Source organism: Fundulus heteroclitus, chromosome 22 (assembly GCF_011125445.2).
Source record: "Fundulus heteroclitus isolate FHET01 chromosome 22, MU-UCD_Fhet_4.1, whole genome shotgun sequence".
Classification (NCBI taxonomy): Eukaryota; Metazoa; Chordata; class Actinopteri; order Cyprinodontiformes; family Fundulidae; genus Fundulus; species Fundulus heteroclitus.
In genome coordinates this window covers 40,534,286-40,549,461 of record NC_046382.1, presented here as the reverse complement: position 1 = coordinate 40,549,461, position 15,176 = coordinate 40,534,286, and the positions used below count along the sequence as shown (strand labels likewise).

The window sequence follows — 15,176 nt, the reverse complement described above, 5'->3', positions numbered from 1 at the left end:
TCTGGGGAGGTGTGTCCTTTACTCCCATCACACTTTCGCTCCCATTTTAGGGAGAGTCATCACTCATGACCACCCAAGATTTTCCATTTTACATACTTAAACGACTTTTCTCCAGGTTACCTTTTACCCACAAACTTCCAAAAATTTGATTTTTTTTATGATCTTGTTAATTTATGTAAAAATAGCTTAACATCAAAATCATTTACTTTTTATAAATTCTTTGGGCTTCAGTATGATATATAATTAGTTGGAACATTAAATATTAACATGTGTTAAACCTTGAGTATACATCTGCATTTCTATTGAGTGAAATGAATACATGTTTAAAATACTTGAATGTGAAACAGTTCAATCGACTGAAGAAAAAAATGGCTAAAGTGAAAGGTTGTTCACATTTTTGTTCTGAAGAATGTGTTTTAAAAAGTGTTACAGGCAGTTTTTCATATTAGCTGTTCAGTTGACATTTTTCTGAGTTCTGATTGGTTGATCTGTCCCTCATAACAACTCCTTTCCCAGTAGCACCTGCTGCCACGATGAGAGCTGAGTCCAGAGAGATTCACTTAGACCAAACCATAGAGCCAATAAAGAAGCCTTGCCAGACCAAGTCAGGATGGTTAACCCAGTGTTCCCCGCAGGAATTTGCTTAGGCGAGGCGGTAAGTTCGGGGGGGTAATGTGGGGGGACAACGACAAATTTTGCACGGGCCAACTCGCGGAGCGGGGGGGGGCGTATCCATGTGTTTTTTTCCCTGCCATTCACCATATGCACGTGCGAAACCAACAACAAAAAAAAGCGTGTTAACGTCAAACAAACATGCAAGCATATCGAGTTAGTATTTTTTTTTTTGGAATGTTGGCAAGGCGGTAGTGTGAGTTTGGCGAGGCAGCCGCCTCGCCAAGATAGCGCTACGGGAAACCCCGGGTTAACCCTGAAGATTTGTTTTGATTAAATGTTTTTGTTTGTAGTCCACGCTGTCTGCTCACAGGCTACAGCCGGATAGATACAAACTGCCCTTAGTGCCCAAACCTGAAAATGTGGCTAATTATAATCAATACATTGATTACAGAAAATCGTAGAATTTTGTTTAAAAGGTATTTGCCTCTTTAAGTTGTACAAAAGATAAAATAATAGTTAGGAAAAGAAGTGATCCTTCATATTTGATTTTAATATTATCCAACTGATTGGTTAATGAACATTAAAATAATTTATGTAGTCTCTTAATGTTACATTTGTATAAAATGTAATTTTTATTTAAGGGGTGATGTCAGGAATTTCTGCAGTCTGTACCTAAGGGTCTGTTACAAGCTACAAAATGTATAGATTGATTGACGTACCAAGAAGCTCTTGCTAAACAATTTTTTTTGTTGATTTAAAATGGAGCTTTGCACTGATCCACACTTACAACTCACCTGTCCTTACACTGTCTGCCCTTTTTAAACTTGCTGTATCAATATCTCAGTAACCTCTTGTTTAAGGACAAAATTATCCAAACTACTTGAAATGATGGCCAATAGAAATAACCTTACGAAAATAAATTTTGAATTAAAGTTTGTGCTTTCCATGTATATTTTGTCCAAAATTAGACTGGTATCATTATAAAGGCTTTTTAACATTCAGTGTTACATCAGAAGTTTCTTGTATCAAGTTTCTATGGAGACGCTGTCTTTCAAAAGAGGTAGAACCATACTATTGGCAACAAAGATTTTGAGCAGCTTTAGTTTTTTCCTTATATTCCTTTTGGCAACAGAGGGATAAGTCCTCACCCGTCCAATGAATGACATTCAGTATTATCTATTGGAAATGCATAGTAGCATTAGCAGCAACAGGAGACAGGGCAGCATGTATGTTTCCAGAGTTTTAACCCTTTGTAGTAATGTTTCATTCTTCACTTCCTTGTTTTATACCGCTTGATTCCAACCAGTTTCCCAACATTGGTCAGTGTTGTCAGCGTTGTTAGAGCAGTATTGGATCATGAGGCATGTCCTGGTCTGGAGGCATCAACACTGAAAGACAAAAAGTAAATAGGGTTTTTACAGGTATGTGTGGACTCAGCAGAAAACACAAATGTGTCTAGCTAAGGCAGACTGATTTATTACCCCACAACACTTGTTTTATGTTAAATATAAACCCAGTGCAATCAGTACACATCAAAACAAGGGATCACAACACAGTAATCTCACATGGGCACTCAAACTTAAACACATATTTCAGATTTTATGTTATGCAATCAGCCATGGAGGATAAAAATCAGACTGAAAGTTAAAAGACACTGAAATGTGAGACTTTTACAGGCCCCCAGGGGACTGCCCAATCTCGGCAGGGGGTGCAAACGCTGCTGTGTACAAAGCTCCCTATGATTTATCTTCCTCTCTGACCATGGACTGTGAAAGTATCTACATTGGAGAGACCCGCAAACATGGGCATAGTCCAGAATTGCAGCCAAGTAGCTGCTGTCCAACATCGGAACCTAACCAGCCTGGCTGCCATTGAAACAGGCTGCTTGTAACCTTTCCTCAGCTTTTGCAGGAGAAAAGCTTATCTGAAAAGCACCCCTTTAAGCTGTGCAGGGAAGCCAGGAAGACCGTGCGTAGGTCCCCGTGTCCACAGCCCGAGCGCAAACAAAGCGGAGATCCAGGACGGACCCTTATGATCCCAGGCCGGACCAGTATCATCGCCCAACTGTTGATGCTCTCACCTCTTCCAGTCCACCTTCTTCTGGACTCCCTCAGCCGAGGCAGCCTTCAAAAATTTCAAGGATCTGGTTGCTTCTACACTCATCCTGGTACACCCTGATCATAACAGACAGTTCATCCTAGAGGTTGACGCATCTAACACAGGGTTTATACAGGAATGAGTAACCCTAATTTAATGCTTTTTAATGCTCTTTTAATGCTCGTAGAAATAATATTAATGCCATCAACAAGTACCCATGACTCTCCTATCTATCTATCTATCTATCTATCTATCTATCTATCTATCTATCTATCTATCTATCTATCTATCTATCTATCTATCTCTCTCTCTCTCTATCCATTTCCGTTTCCGGTGTGTGATCGTAGGTAGTAGACGTGGACGTGAGAGTGGCGCTAGTTACAAATGGTGATTCTTTCCCTTGTGTATTTCGGTTTCAAACAACTTTCCAACTGTTCTGAATGCACTAAAGCAGGTAAATCAGGTAAGAGTAATTTGGTTTTTTTCATGTGAGTGTTAGGTAAGTAAGTGTTTGGTTAGACAGGTGGGTGTGAGGAGGCATGGCGTCCTCCGAGACGCCTGCTCCGTCCATCAGGCAGGGGGTCCGGATTGTCCCTCCGGAAGCCTCTGTGGAGGAGGTGTTGTTGGCTGTAGGAGAGCAGGTAGGTTACAGTAAATTGTCTCATGCTTCGCGCATGAATAAGGCGGTTGTTGTTTTTTTAAAGGATGAGTCCACCGTTCACCAGCTGATTGAGTCCGGAGTAATTATCCGGGACTCTTTGGTGCAGGTTAGCCCGCTGGCTGTGCCGTCTACGCGGATCACCCTATCCGGTGTTCCGCCGTTCATCCCGAACGCCCTTCTGGAGAACGAGCTCCGTAGGTTCGGAAAAATGGCGAGCGGGTTCCGGACCGTTAGTTTGGGCTGCAAAGACCAGAAACTGAAGCATGTGCAGTCTCTGAGATGGCAGGTGTTCATGTTTCTGGAGTCCCCCACGCAGACACTGGAGGTGTCCTTCCGCGTGAAGCACGGTGAAGGGCTTTACATGGTGTACGCCAGCTCGGGACACATGAAATGCTTCGAGTGTGGAGATGTCGGACATAAAAGATCAGCGTGTCCACACAAACAGCAGGAGAATGGGCAAATGTTGGCTAAAGATGGTAGCTCTACTGCTCCCGGGTCCGCGCGCGGCACTGCGCCCGCGGGGCTCGCGGCGGTCCCCGCGGACCCCGCGCCGACTGCGGAGGGTCCGGAGGCGGCGAACCAGATGCCCGTAGCCGGGGACCCGGTGGTCACAAGCCCCGTGGTCTTGAGTCCCGTTTCTGTAGCTGGGAACTCTGTGGCCGTTGTGGAGGCGAAGGTGGCGGAATGTAATATTGAAGCGGAGATAATTGAACCGATTGAGGTGGAGAAGCAGCAGGAGGCTGCAGAAAGTGTAACTGAGATACAGGTAGAGAGCACTGAGGACAGAGCTAGCACCAGTGGGACAGGACAGGGGGAAGTCTGTAGTCAGACTTCATGTGGAGACGACATGGAATATGAAACTGAGTCAGACACAGCATCCATCAGTGAAGTGGTGGGCAGAAGGATTGACCTCTATTCTTTAGAGGAAATTAATGAGTTTCTGGATGAAACATTTAACAAATCAGTGAAAGTCAGTGACTACTTTGAGGACACAGATAAATTTATTAAATCAGTAAGTATATTAAAGAGGCTGGTTAGCAATGACCTCCTTGATGAAAAGAGGCGCTACCGTCTAAATAAACATCTGGCAATCCTTAGGAAGGCTCAGAGAGGAAAAACCGGTAAAAAGTCCAAGAGAAAGATCCAATATGAATAGTCACATGGTGAATTTTTCTTCCTACTGTTTAATGCTGGGTTCAATCTTTACCCTTTTTCTTCTCTGCAATATCTCTATGGAGAGTCTAAAAATAGCATCTTTAAACATCAATGGAGGGAGGGACAAACATAAGAGGGCTTTAATATCTGAGCTAGCTACTCGAAAAAAGATTGATGTGTTATTCCTACAGGAAACACATTCCACTCCAGCAGACAACACAGATTGGGCCTTAGGTTGGGGGGGGGGGGGGGTCGTGGTTCCCGAGCCACGGCTCTAATCTGAGTGCAGGTGTAGCCATTCTGTTTGCAAAACACATTGTTCTGTCACAGGTAACAGTATCTGAGATAGAACCGGGGCGTATACAGGTGGTGCAGGCTACAATAAGAGAAACACTTTTTGTGTTTGTCAATGTGTATGCTTACACCTCTGCTGGTAGCCGGATCAGCCTCTTACAAAAACTTAATGAAACTTTAAAACAGTTCAGTAGCAGCTCAGTTGTAGTGGTGGGAGGAGACTGGAACTGCACTACTAATCATTTAGTGGACAGGAACGGGAGAGAGCCCAACTCATTATCAGCCTCTTTTTTAACAAAAATAATTAAAGAGAACAGTCTGGTAGATGTTTGGAGGACACTCCATCCAAATACCAGACAGTATACCTGGGTGAAAGTCACAGAGGGCCGGGTTAGTGCAGCCAGATTAGACAGGATGTATGTCAGTAACACATGCAGCAATAGGCTAACTGCAGCCATGATATCACCAGTTGGTTTTTCAGACCATCACTTAATAACTTTTGATTTTTCTTTAATGGTGCCTCCTCGAAGATCTCCTTATTGGCACTTTAATATAAGACTAATCCATGATAAGAATTTCTGTCAGTCTTTCACTGATTTCTGGGGTCAGTGGAAAAGCAGAAGGTCAGAATTTAAAAGCATAGGTAAATGGTGGGAGGTGGGGAAGACACAGATTAAAATTTTTTGTCAGCAATACACATCACACACAGAGGCAATAGAAAGGGATCAGGTTGAGTTATTGGAAAGGGAACTTCATGTATTGGAAGAGGGCATAACTAATGGGGTGGACAGAAATAATGATAATAATAAGACTTGGGAGAAGAAGAGGGAATCATTAAGTAGGTTTTTACATGAAAAAGCTAAAGGAGCTTTAATAAAATCTAGAATCCTATCTATTAAAGATATAGATTCACCTACTAGATTCTTTTTTAAGCTGGAAAGAAAGGTCAGGCAACATAACCAGATTATGCACCTTAAGAGGTCCAATGGGTCGGTGACCAGTGACCCGTCTGAGATGAGGAGGCTGGCCATAGACTTTTACAGCAGCTTGTTTAGAGCGGATGAGTGTGACCCAGGTCGTGTGGAGGAGATACTGGAGGGAGTCCCTCGTTTAAGGGAGGCGTCGGCAGCCTTCCTGGAGTCCAGGGTGCAGTTTCAGGAGCTGTCTACAGCGGTGAGCCAGCTCAGCTGTGGTCGGGCGCCTGGTGTCGATGGACTTCCAGCAGAATTTTATAAGACATTTTGGAAAGTTATTGGAAAGGACCTGATGGACGTTTTCGAAGGATGTTTGGACTCTGGGACGTTACCGACGAGCTGTAGGAGGGCAGTACTGACTTTACTGCCAAAGAAAGGAGACTTGGGACTTCTACAGAACTGGAGGCCAGTCTCACTACTTTGCACCGACTATAAAATTCTGGCCAAAGTACTGGCGAATAGACTTAAAAAATATATGGACTCAATTGTAGACGACAGCCAGACGTACTGTGTCCCTGACAGGACAATTATGGACAATTTGTTTTTACTCAGAGACATCATAGATCTGTCAAAATTCCAGGAATTAGATATAGGTTTGCTTTCTCTGGATCAAGAAAAGGCATTTGATAGAGTTGATCATAAATACTTGTTTAAAACACTTAAAGCATTTGGTTTTGGTAATTTTTTTATTTCATGTATTGAGTTGTTGTATTCAAGGGTCACTGTATTATTGAAGGTAGGAGGGGGACTCAGCAGACCGGTTTCTGTACAGAGAGGGATCAGGCAGGGATGTCCTCTTTCTGGGATGCTATATACTTTGGCTATTGAGCCCTTATTGCATCAGCTCAGGAAAAATATATCAGGTTTAAAATTAGCAGAAAAAACAAATGTTTCGGTTAGGTTGTCAGCATATGCTGACGATGTAACAGTTTTTATAGGATGCAAAAATGATGTTAGGACTCTGGAACAAAAACTAAAACTATACGAGCAAGCTTCTTCAGCAAAGGTTAACTGGTCGAAGTGTGGGGGTCTTTTACTGGGAGAGTGGAGAAATAAAGAGAGGCCGACCTTACCAGCCGGGCTGCAGTGGAGCACAGAAGGTATGAAGGTGCTAGGTGTATATCTAGGAAATGAGGACTTTCAGTTAAAGAACTGGGAGGGCATAGGTGAGAAAATAGGTGCCCGATTGTCTAGATGGAAATGGGTCCAGCCCCAGTTGTCATACAGGGGGAGGACTTTGGTTGTCAACAGTCTAGCTGCATCCATGCTCTGGCATCGGGCAACCGTTCTTGTTCCTCCGGACAAAACACTGAAACAGATACAGAAGGCACTGGTGGACTTTTTATGGGATGGTTACCATTGGATTCGATCAGCTGTGCTGTTTTTACCTGTGGCGGAAGGGGGTCAGGGGCTGATTGACCTCAGGAGCCGCATAACTGCGATTCGGCTCCAGACAGCACAGAGATATCTGTACAGAACGCAGCAGCCCTGGACTCAAACGGCATCCCTGCTGCTGCAAAGAGTTGGAAACCTGCAGTACGACAGGCATCTTTTTCTATTGGACCTAGAGGGAATGGATATCACTCAAACCTCCAGTTTTTATCAGTCAGTGTTGGGTGACTGGAGAACAGTTTTAAAAAGTAAAAGGAACTGTTCTAAGGTGTATGGGATGGTAGGTGATGAACCTTTGTTCCATAGCCCGGCAATAAGGAGCAGAATTCTGGCCTCTGAGAGTATCCAGAAGATGTTCACAGCAGCGGGGCTGACGAAGCTGGAAGGACTGAGGGCAGACGGTCAGTGGAAGAGTGCTGCAAAGATATGTGAGGACACAGGGACCAAGTCTTTACGCCTCATGGACAGATTGGTGCAGGAGGTGATAAGTGGACTTCCCGGATCCTTCAGGAGGGCACTAGAGGCTGAAGAGCATCGGGAGGGTTTTCCAGAGCTGTCCATTAGTGCTGCAGTGGAGGAGCAGGAGGAAGCAGATGGGCTCCTGCTGTCTTTTAAAAAGCCAGAATTGTGGAACTTTTCGGAAGCACCAAAGAAGAGCCTATATGAGGTATCTGTAAAAGTCCTGAACAGAGCAATGCTGGCAGGGGTCAGAGATTCGAGGTGGTCGGAAATGTTGACACCAGGTTCGTCTCCCAGGGGCAGCTGGAGGTCCCTGTACAAGGCTCCCCTGGAGAAACGCAGTGCGGATCTCCAGTGGAGGATTGTGCACGGGGCCGTGGCCACTAACAGACACGTGGCACGTATCGATCACAGGGCAGGGAGTCAGTGCGCGTTCTGTCAGGCTGAGGAGACGTTAGAACACCTGTGGATAGGATGTCCCAGAATAGGTCCCCTATTTTCACTTTTAAAGCAGTGGGTGGGAGCTCTAGGAATTAGTTTTAACAGTGAGTTGTTTATTTTTGGACCCAGGTACTTGGCAGCACAAAGGGGAAAGATCTGTTTGGTTAATTTTTTGTTGGGTCAGGCTAAAATGAGCATTTGGTTGAGCAGGAGAAATAAAATGAAGGGGGCAGGTTCTGCAGATGTTGGGCTTATGTTTAGAGGTTTGGTGGCGGCACGTCTCAGGACTGAATTTTCTTATTATAAAATGGTGTCAGACCTGAATGAGTTTATTTGTATTTGGGGAGTTGGAGATGTTTTATGTCGAATAGATGATGACATGCTTATTCTGAGTTTTTGAGGGGGGGGGGGGGGTTCTTATTTGTTTGTTTATTTCATTTTCTTCTTTCTTTTTTCTTTTGGGTTTTGGGCCTTTTAGGGAGGTTGTGTATGTATGTATGTATCTAATTTATTTATGAGTATTTATTGTAAATGACACAATGGACCAATAAAGACAGTCCATGGTATCTATCTATCTATCTATCTATCTATCTATCTATCTATCTATCTATCTATCTATCTATCTATCTATCTAGGAGAGTCATGGGTACTTGTTGATGGCTGTGTTCAGACAACAGAGCACCTCCGCATGCAGTGTTGCATTGGATCCAAATGTTGTTCGAAGACTGTCTGATTTCCCGACGTTAGTGGCAGTAAAGCTTGCTCCAGCCGCTGCGCTGTTTGCAGTAGCTAATGCGGATGTCACTGCGTTGGTTACAGAAATGTAACTTGACATTGTTAGCTGTTGTCTGCCCCTTGCAGCTGATCTGTGGCTGTCCGCAGTGGTCCCTGGAGCAGTGGGTATACTCTCAAAGTTTGCCATTTTAGACGCAGCTCAGAAAAATGCTGTTTTAGAAACAATGACATGTAACACTGCTCTATTTAGTTTACCTAAAAATCCATCACTAGGGTTTACTCATTTTAGCCTAAAATATTTAGCCTAAAACATTTAGATTAAAATATTTCCTTGAGCTACTACGTGAGGTGTGAAAATACTGTTGTCTCTTTTTTTAAAGATTTGATCCAGCTTCTGGTAGGTAATGTAAAATTTTCTTTGGTTTATATTGAAAGAATTCCTACACTACATCCAGAATCAACATTTCATTACTTTACTGTATGTTTTTCAATATAGACCTAGATAGATATAAGGTATATGGAAAGTCCTAAATTGATTGAGAAAGAGAATCTGTAGAAAGACATAAAGGTAATGACGAGGAGACCATCAAAACTCAAATCTCTTTGTCTTTGCAAATCATGAATTGTGAAATATACCAGTTGAAAGACCCAAAGAACTGTTTATCCTTGAAGTCACGAGCACACAGACAGAATCCAGCGAGCGGAGAAACAGCCGAGCTAGCGCACAGCTGGTGTTGAGCGTGAAATAGCAGGTCACGAGCAGACACGGAACCGAGGGCGAGGATAGTGGATTGAGAAGAGTTTATCAGAGCTGAGTGCGCGGCAAACAGCTTTTGAGCGCACGCTCGTGATGTTTAAACGATGAATACCTGTCTTACTGCGCGCTCAAACAAAAGACACAAATATCGCTCCAGAAGTTGATATAGGCAATGCTGACAATAAAATAAGTGGGTATACGCCGCATACCCGTGTACACCGTGGACTATACTGTTTGACTTCATGTGAGATCGTGAAGCATTAACACCCATTATGCAAAGCTTATTTTTTTTTTTACAAACACAGCAAAATCCTTCATCATCTTTACCGTCGACAGGCTGCAGCCATGTTCCGAATTCCTCATTTTCCATCCACTTTTGTTGAAATTTGCATTTTCCCATTGTCTAGTTCTTTCTCCACCTCGAGCTCCTTTTCCGAACATTGTAAAAACATACGGCTTTACTATCAGCCGGAACCAGTTCCGCGCAAACAAGCAGAATCAGTTATATCTGATATAATATATCTGATGAATCTGTTTTTATGAACGTATTTTTTTAGAAAAAAAAAAAAGGCATTTTTAATGAGTTTTGATGATTTTTAATGCCCCGCGAAAACCCTGTAACATAGGGGTGGTAGCCGTCGTCTCTCAGCAGTCCGGATCCACTAATCATCTCCAACCCAGTGCTTTCTTCTCCCTTCAATTCTCAACTACAGAGAGAAATTATGACGTTGCCAACCAGGAGCTTTTGACCCTCAAGCTTGCCCTGGAGGGATCACAAATCAACCGATAATCATCTGGACTGACCACAAAGATCTGGCCTACTTACATACAGCTAAAAGACTAAATTCCCGACTGTCTCACTGGTCTTCTCATGCTTCAATGTCACCATATCGTCACGGTTCCTAGAACATCAATCCAGATGCACTATCTATAGAGTTTTCTACCAATGACCAGGGTCCAACTCCACCCTATCACAATTATACCCACCTCACATGATGCCTCCCCTGGGATCTGGAACAGATTCTTTAACAAGTCCTTACTGAGGATCCGTATCCCGGGTGAGGACCACACAGATACCGCCACATGCCATCCTCCATTCACTCTCAGGTCATACAGTGGGGCCATTGTGCCATATTCTCGGGTCAGCCTGGTTCCAGCTGTTCTATTGGTCTGCTATGTAGATACTTCTGGTGTCCATCACTCAACAAAGATGTCAATAGATTGTGGCCTGTCCCATGTGGAAAAAACAAGATCTGACATAAACCCTCATCTGGACCCCTTCAACCTCTATCCAACCCCTTCAGACCTTAGTCCCACATCGCCCAAGACTTCTGTTCCGTTATGTCTTCCGTCTAAATGGCATCCCTTCTGAAATTGTGTCCGACTGAGGTCCACAATTCATTTCCCAGGTTTGACAATATTTTAGCACCACCCCTGGCGGCAAGGTCCATCTCTCTTCTGGTTTCCACTCTCAAACTAACTGGCCAATGCAAATGGATGAACCAGGAGCTCGAGAACATCCTCCGATGTTTGCGTGAGAACAGTACAACTTCCTGGAGTAAACGGCTTGCCTGGGTTAAATACGCCCATAACAGCCACATCTCTGCTGCCACTGGAAGATCCCCATTCAAATCATCATTGGATTATAAACTGTCCTTACTTAGGGCAATATTTCCCGAGAACATTCTGCATTTTGAATTAAACACAGGATTCTGATTCAGACTATGAGTGTTCTGTTATCAAGTTGTCAAACATTGGTCTAGAAGTGTAAAATCCCTTGGAATTCAGTTAATTATTTCTGCATTTACAGCACCATCAAGCAATCAATTCAGGTATTGAAACTTAGTGACTTTTTAATTTTGAACAAAACTTTATTGAATTGAAGTAGCACTCAGTCAAGCAAAATGGTGATGTCATTTTGAATGACCTGGACCCTGTTTCACAAAGCTAGGTAGGAGGATATCCAGAGTATAGGGGTAAAGTCCTGCATACCTGGCTTTTCCGTTCAAGAAAGCTCAGAAGCCATTACCTTGAGTCAAATTATGACAGCAAATTATTTTGTGAAACAACCTCGCTTGGTAGCAGGGTTGTTTAGGGTAACTCCTGATTTGTTTCTTATTTTTAGCTGAGATCTGCTCAGAAAAGTGTTGGAAAAGGCATGTCCTTTCTGGAGGAGCCTTTAGTTGCTGGAGTGCAAATACTCCACAGAAATCTCTGTCAGGAGACCACAATTAAATCATTTATCCAGATTATCCTGCGTGGGTGTGCACGTACCTGCACAGCCGGCCGTCTCCAGGCGAGACGAAAGCGAGGAGAACAAGGTTTTGCCGGCTGCCGAAAGCGAGAAAAGTAAGGTTCCGCCAGCCACCAAAAGTGAGGAAAGCAAAGTTCTGCTGGGCTCCGAAAGTGAGGAAAGCAAAGTTCTGCTGGCCGCCAAAAGCGAGGAAAGCAAAGTTCCGCTGGCCGCCAAAAGTGAGGAAGTCATGGCACCTGTCAGGCTTCAATCACACGGAAGTCCGGCAGGAGGCACAGTTCTGCCGGCAGAGGGAGGCACGGTCCCAGCATCACCGGCCGACAAAAGAATCTCTCTGGTTCCGCCGGCCACCAAGGGAACCGTCTCTGTCCCGCCAGCCGACGAAGGAACCGTCTCTGTCCTGCCGGCCGACAAAGCCAGCGTCCCCAAGTCTGCAGAGTTCTCCAGCATCCCCAAGTCTGCAGAGTTCTCCAAGGTTCTCAAGTCTGCAGAGTTCTCCAAGGTTCTCAAGCCCCCAGAGTCCTGCTGCCAGCCTTCTACGTTCTGCCGGCCGCTTGAGATGGTGCCCCGCCGCCGGGGTCGCCCTCCACGGCGCCCGCCTCTGGCTCTGCTCCACCGGGGTTGCCCTCCTTGACGCCCAATGGAGACTCTGCTGCTCCGCCGCCTGCCACGGCCTGGCCCTCTGCCGACTCCACATGGCCAAGCCACGGCCGCTCTCCAAGCAGCCGTCGCAGCCCAGCGTTCACGGGGTCCCGGCACTCACAGGGTCCTAGCACCCCTTAATTTCAGAGTTATTTAGCGCCTCTTTGTTTGTGGGTTATTTACCGCCCCTTAGTTTCTGAGTCATCTAGTATTGCTTAATTTCTGAGTGTTTCAGCGTTCCTTAGTTTTTGAGTTATTTAGCGTTCCTTAGTTTTGAGTTATTTCAGCGCCCCCTAGTGTCTGAGTTATCCTAGTGTTCTTTAGTTTCTGAGTTATCTTAGTGCTTTCAAGTTCCTGAGTTGTTCTAGAGCCCCCTAGTTCCTGAGTCTTTTGTTAGACGCCCTCTGTTTCCCGGCGTATTAGACGCCCTCTGTTTCCCGGCGTATTAGATGCCCTCTGTTTCCTGGCGTGTTAGACGCCCTCTGTTCCCTGGCATTTTAGATATCCTTTGTTCCCCGCGTTTCAGAAGTTTTTGTGTGCCAGCGTATTAGACGCTTTTCTGTTTGCCAGCCTTTTTAGATGCTTTCTGTTCACCAGCGTTCTCAGACGCTCTCAGTTTGCCTGCATTTTCTACGCTCTTTGCCCCTGTGTTCTCTATTTTTGGTTTGCCCTGGTTGGGTAGTTTTTTGTTTGACCCTTGTGGCACTCTCCACCTTCCATACCCCAGCTTCCACCCCTCTGCAATCAATCACACCTGTCAGGCTCCAATCACAACGGACTCCTTCCACCTGTCTAGCGGTATACTTAAGGACTCCATAGCCAGCTCTTCCCCGCCGGAACGTTGTCGTTGCTCTGCCTCCAAGAACTTTCTCTGCTGCATTGCTGGATCTATGGCAGCCCCTGCATGCTCTAAGTAAGCCCTCGGGTGTGCTGCCGATTCTCCCGCTATCCCCAGCACTCCTGCTCTGTCAAGACTCTGGTTTCTGCTCTGCCCACTACTCATCTTAATTCAATAAAACCTGTAAACTAAGCTCTGTGTGCTGCTGAATTCTGGGTTCATCTGACAAATCCTGACAGTACGTTCCAGTCAAGATGAACCCGTCACCCACACTGAGCTTCTGTGAAGGGATCAGCCAAAAAAAAGGGCCGGCTGATCTCATCCCACATGATGCTGTTGCGCACCTTACAGATCAACTCCGACAATGCCTGGATGTTGTTGCCACGCTTAGCCGCCCTGGAGGCAGATGAACGCAGTCGTCCAGATACGGGACAGTTTAAAGGACCAGACTGAGCTCCTGACTTTACTGAGGATCACCAGGCTGCTCGAGGAGCTTGACTGGAATTATCACCCCCCCACACACACTCATCTTACTTCAATAAAACCCGTAAACTATGCTCTGTGTGCGGCCAAATTCTGGGTTCATCTGACAAATCCTGACAATCTTTTTATACCTGCTTTTGTAATGTTCACAGCTTTGCTGTGATTCTGCTTCTCTGCTGTGGCATCACTCCCTGCTCTCTGTGCTGTTCTAGCAATTATTCCCTGATTACCTACACCTGTGACGGCACTAATTACTACTGCTGCCACACCTATGTGTAGCACTATAGATACCTGGCCCCTCTAGTGTGCAGGCGCCAGATTCTTGAAAACCACTGTATGAGTAGACCTTCCAGCGTTCCTTGGCTGCTGTCCTGTGTGTGACTCAGATCATTCTGTGGATTTCTGCCTGTTTGCCTCTCCCCTGTCGGACTCTCTTGTTTGGTCTTCAGATTCTGGACATGGACCTGTTCAAGTACCTGACTCAGCCTCGATAGCCCTTACATAAGACATACACCAGTAGCAGCACATAAAGTGTTTTTAATCCTTGACGAAGCAAGGTACACCTAGCAAGAGATTTAAATCTCAGACAAGGCTCCTCTGCATTCAGAAAGAAAAACACACTCATGGACTTGGAGAATACTCTGAATTCTCTGGCTTCCTCCCACAGTCCAAAAACATGCGCATTATTTTAATTTAAGACCTGAATTTCTCTTAGAAGTGAGTGTGTTTGGAAATGGACAGTCACCTTGTGTGTCTCTATTCTGGCCTTTTTATAAACCCGCACCCCCTCAGCCATGAACAGAGTGGGCACAGAAACCGGATGGTATAAACAGTTTTAGATAACACTATTGCATGAAATTCCTCCTATGTTAAAATATTCGTGTCTTGATGGCTTTGTAATGTAGAACATACGTAGATCACAAAATGTAACCACCCTTCCCTTTACAACCCAGGGATTTTTGATCCTTTCTACCTACATACATACATTTTTCTATGTTTGCATGTGCTGGTGTAGGTCAGTGTGGAAGCTCACCTGTCCCAAAGCTTTACACTCTGACAGGAATAGGTGCAGCAGCCGGCAGATATCAAAGCTGAAAAGTAATCAAAAGAAAGGTTCAGAATATGTTGCAACTGTGATTTAAGTGTTTGAAGACAGTGAGTATTCTAACTTAAAGGGATCTGTGATTAGTTGAACATGGCCTAAATATGTTGTAATTTTTCCTATTAACTTGAAAATTGCTGTTTTTATACATAAAAACTCATAATTAGTTAAAATGTAATTTGTATATTCTTTGTTATATGTTTCACCTATGAAGGTCGTCATTTTATCACTAGCACACTGCATGCTGAATTGATGATGCGGTTAGGTCCAACTGGAC

The 15,176-nt window shown here is 44.6% G+C and overlaps 1 protein-coding gene across 1 annotated transcript; it reads right to left on the bottom strand.

Annotated features, from left to right (window-relative positions):
• Positions 1-847: 847 nt before the first annotated feature.
• On the bottom strand, positions 848-14,888 carry LOC105939448 (coiled-coil domain-containing protein 85A; the record flags this gene model as incomplete). The annotated part of the gene is given in 2 exon segments (XM_036126402.1): positions 848-2,003; positions 14,831-14,888. Coding segments are annotated over 2 exon segments (92 nt in total), but the record flags the coding sequence as incomplete, so codon positions are not given.
• Positions 14,889-15,176: the final 288 nt, after the last annotated feature.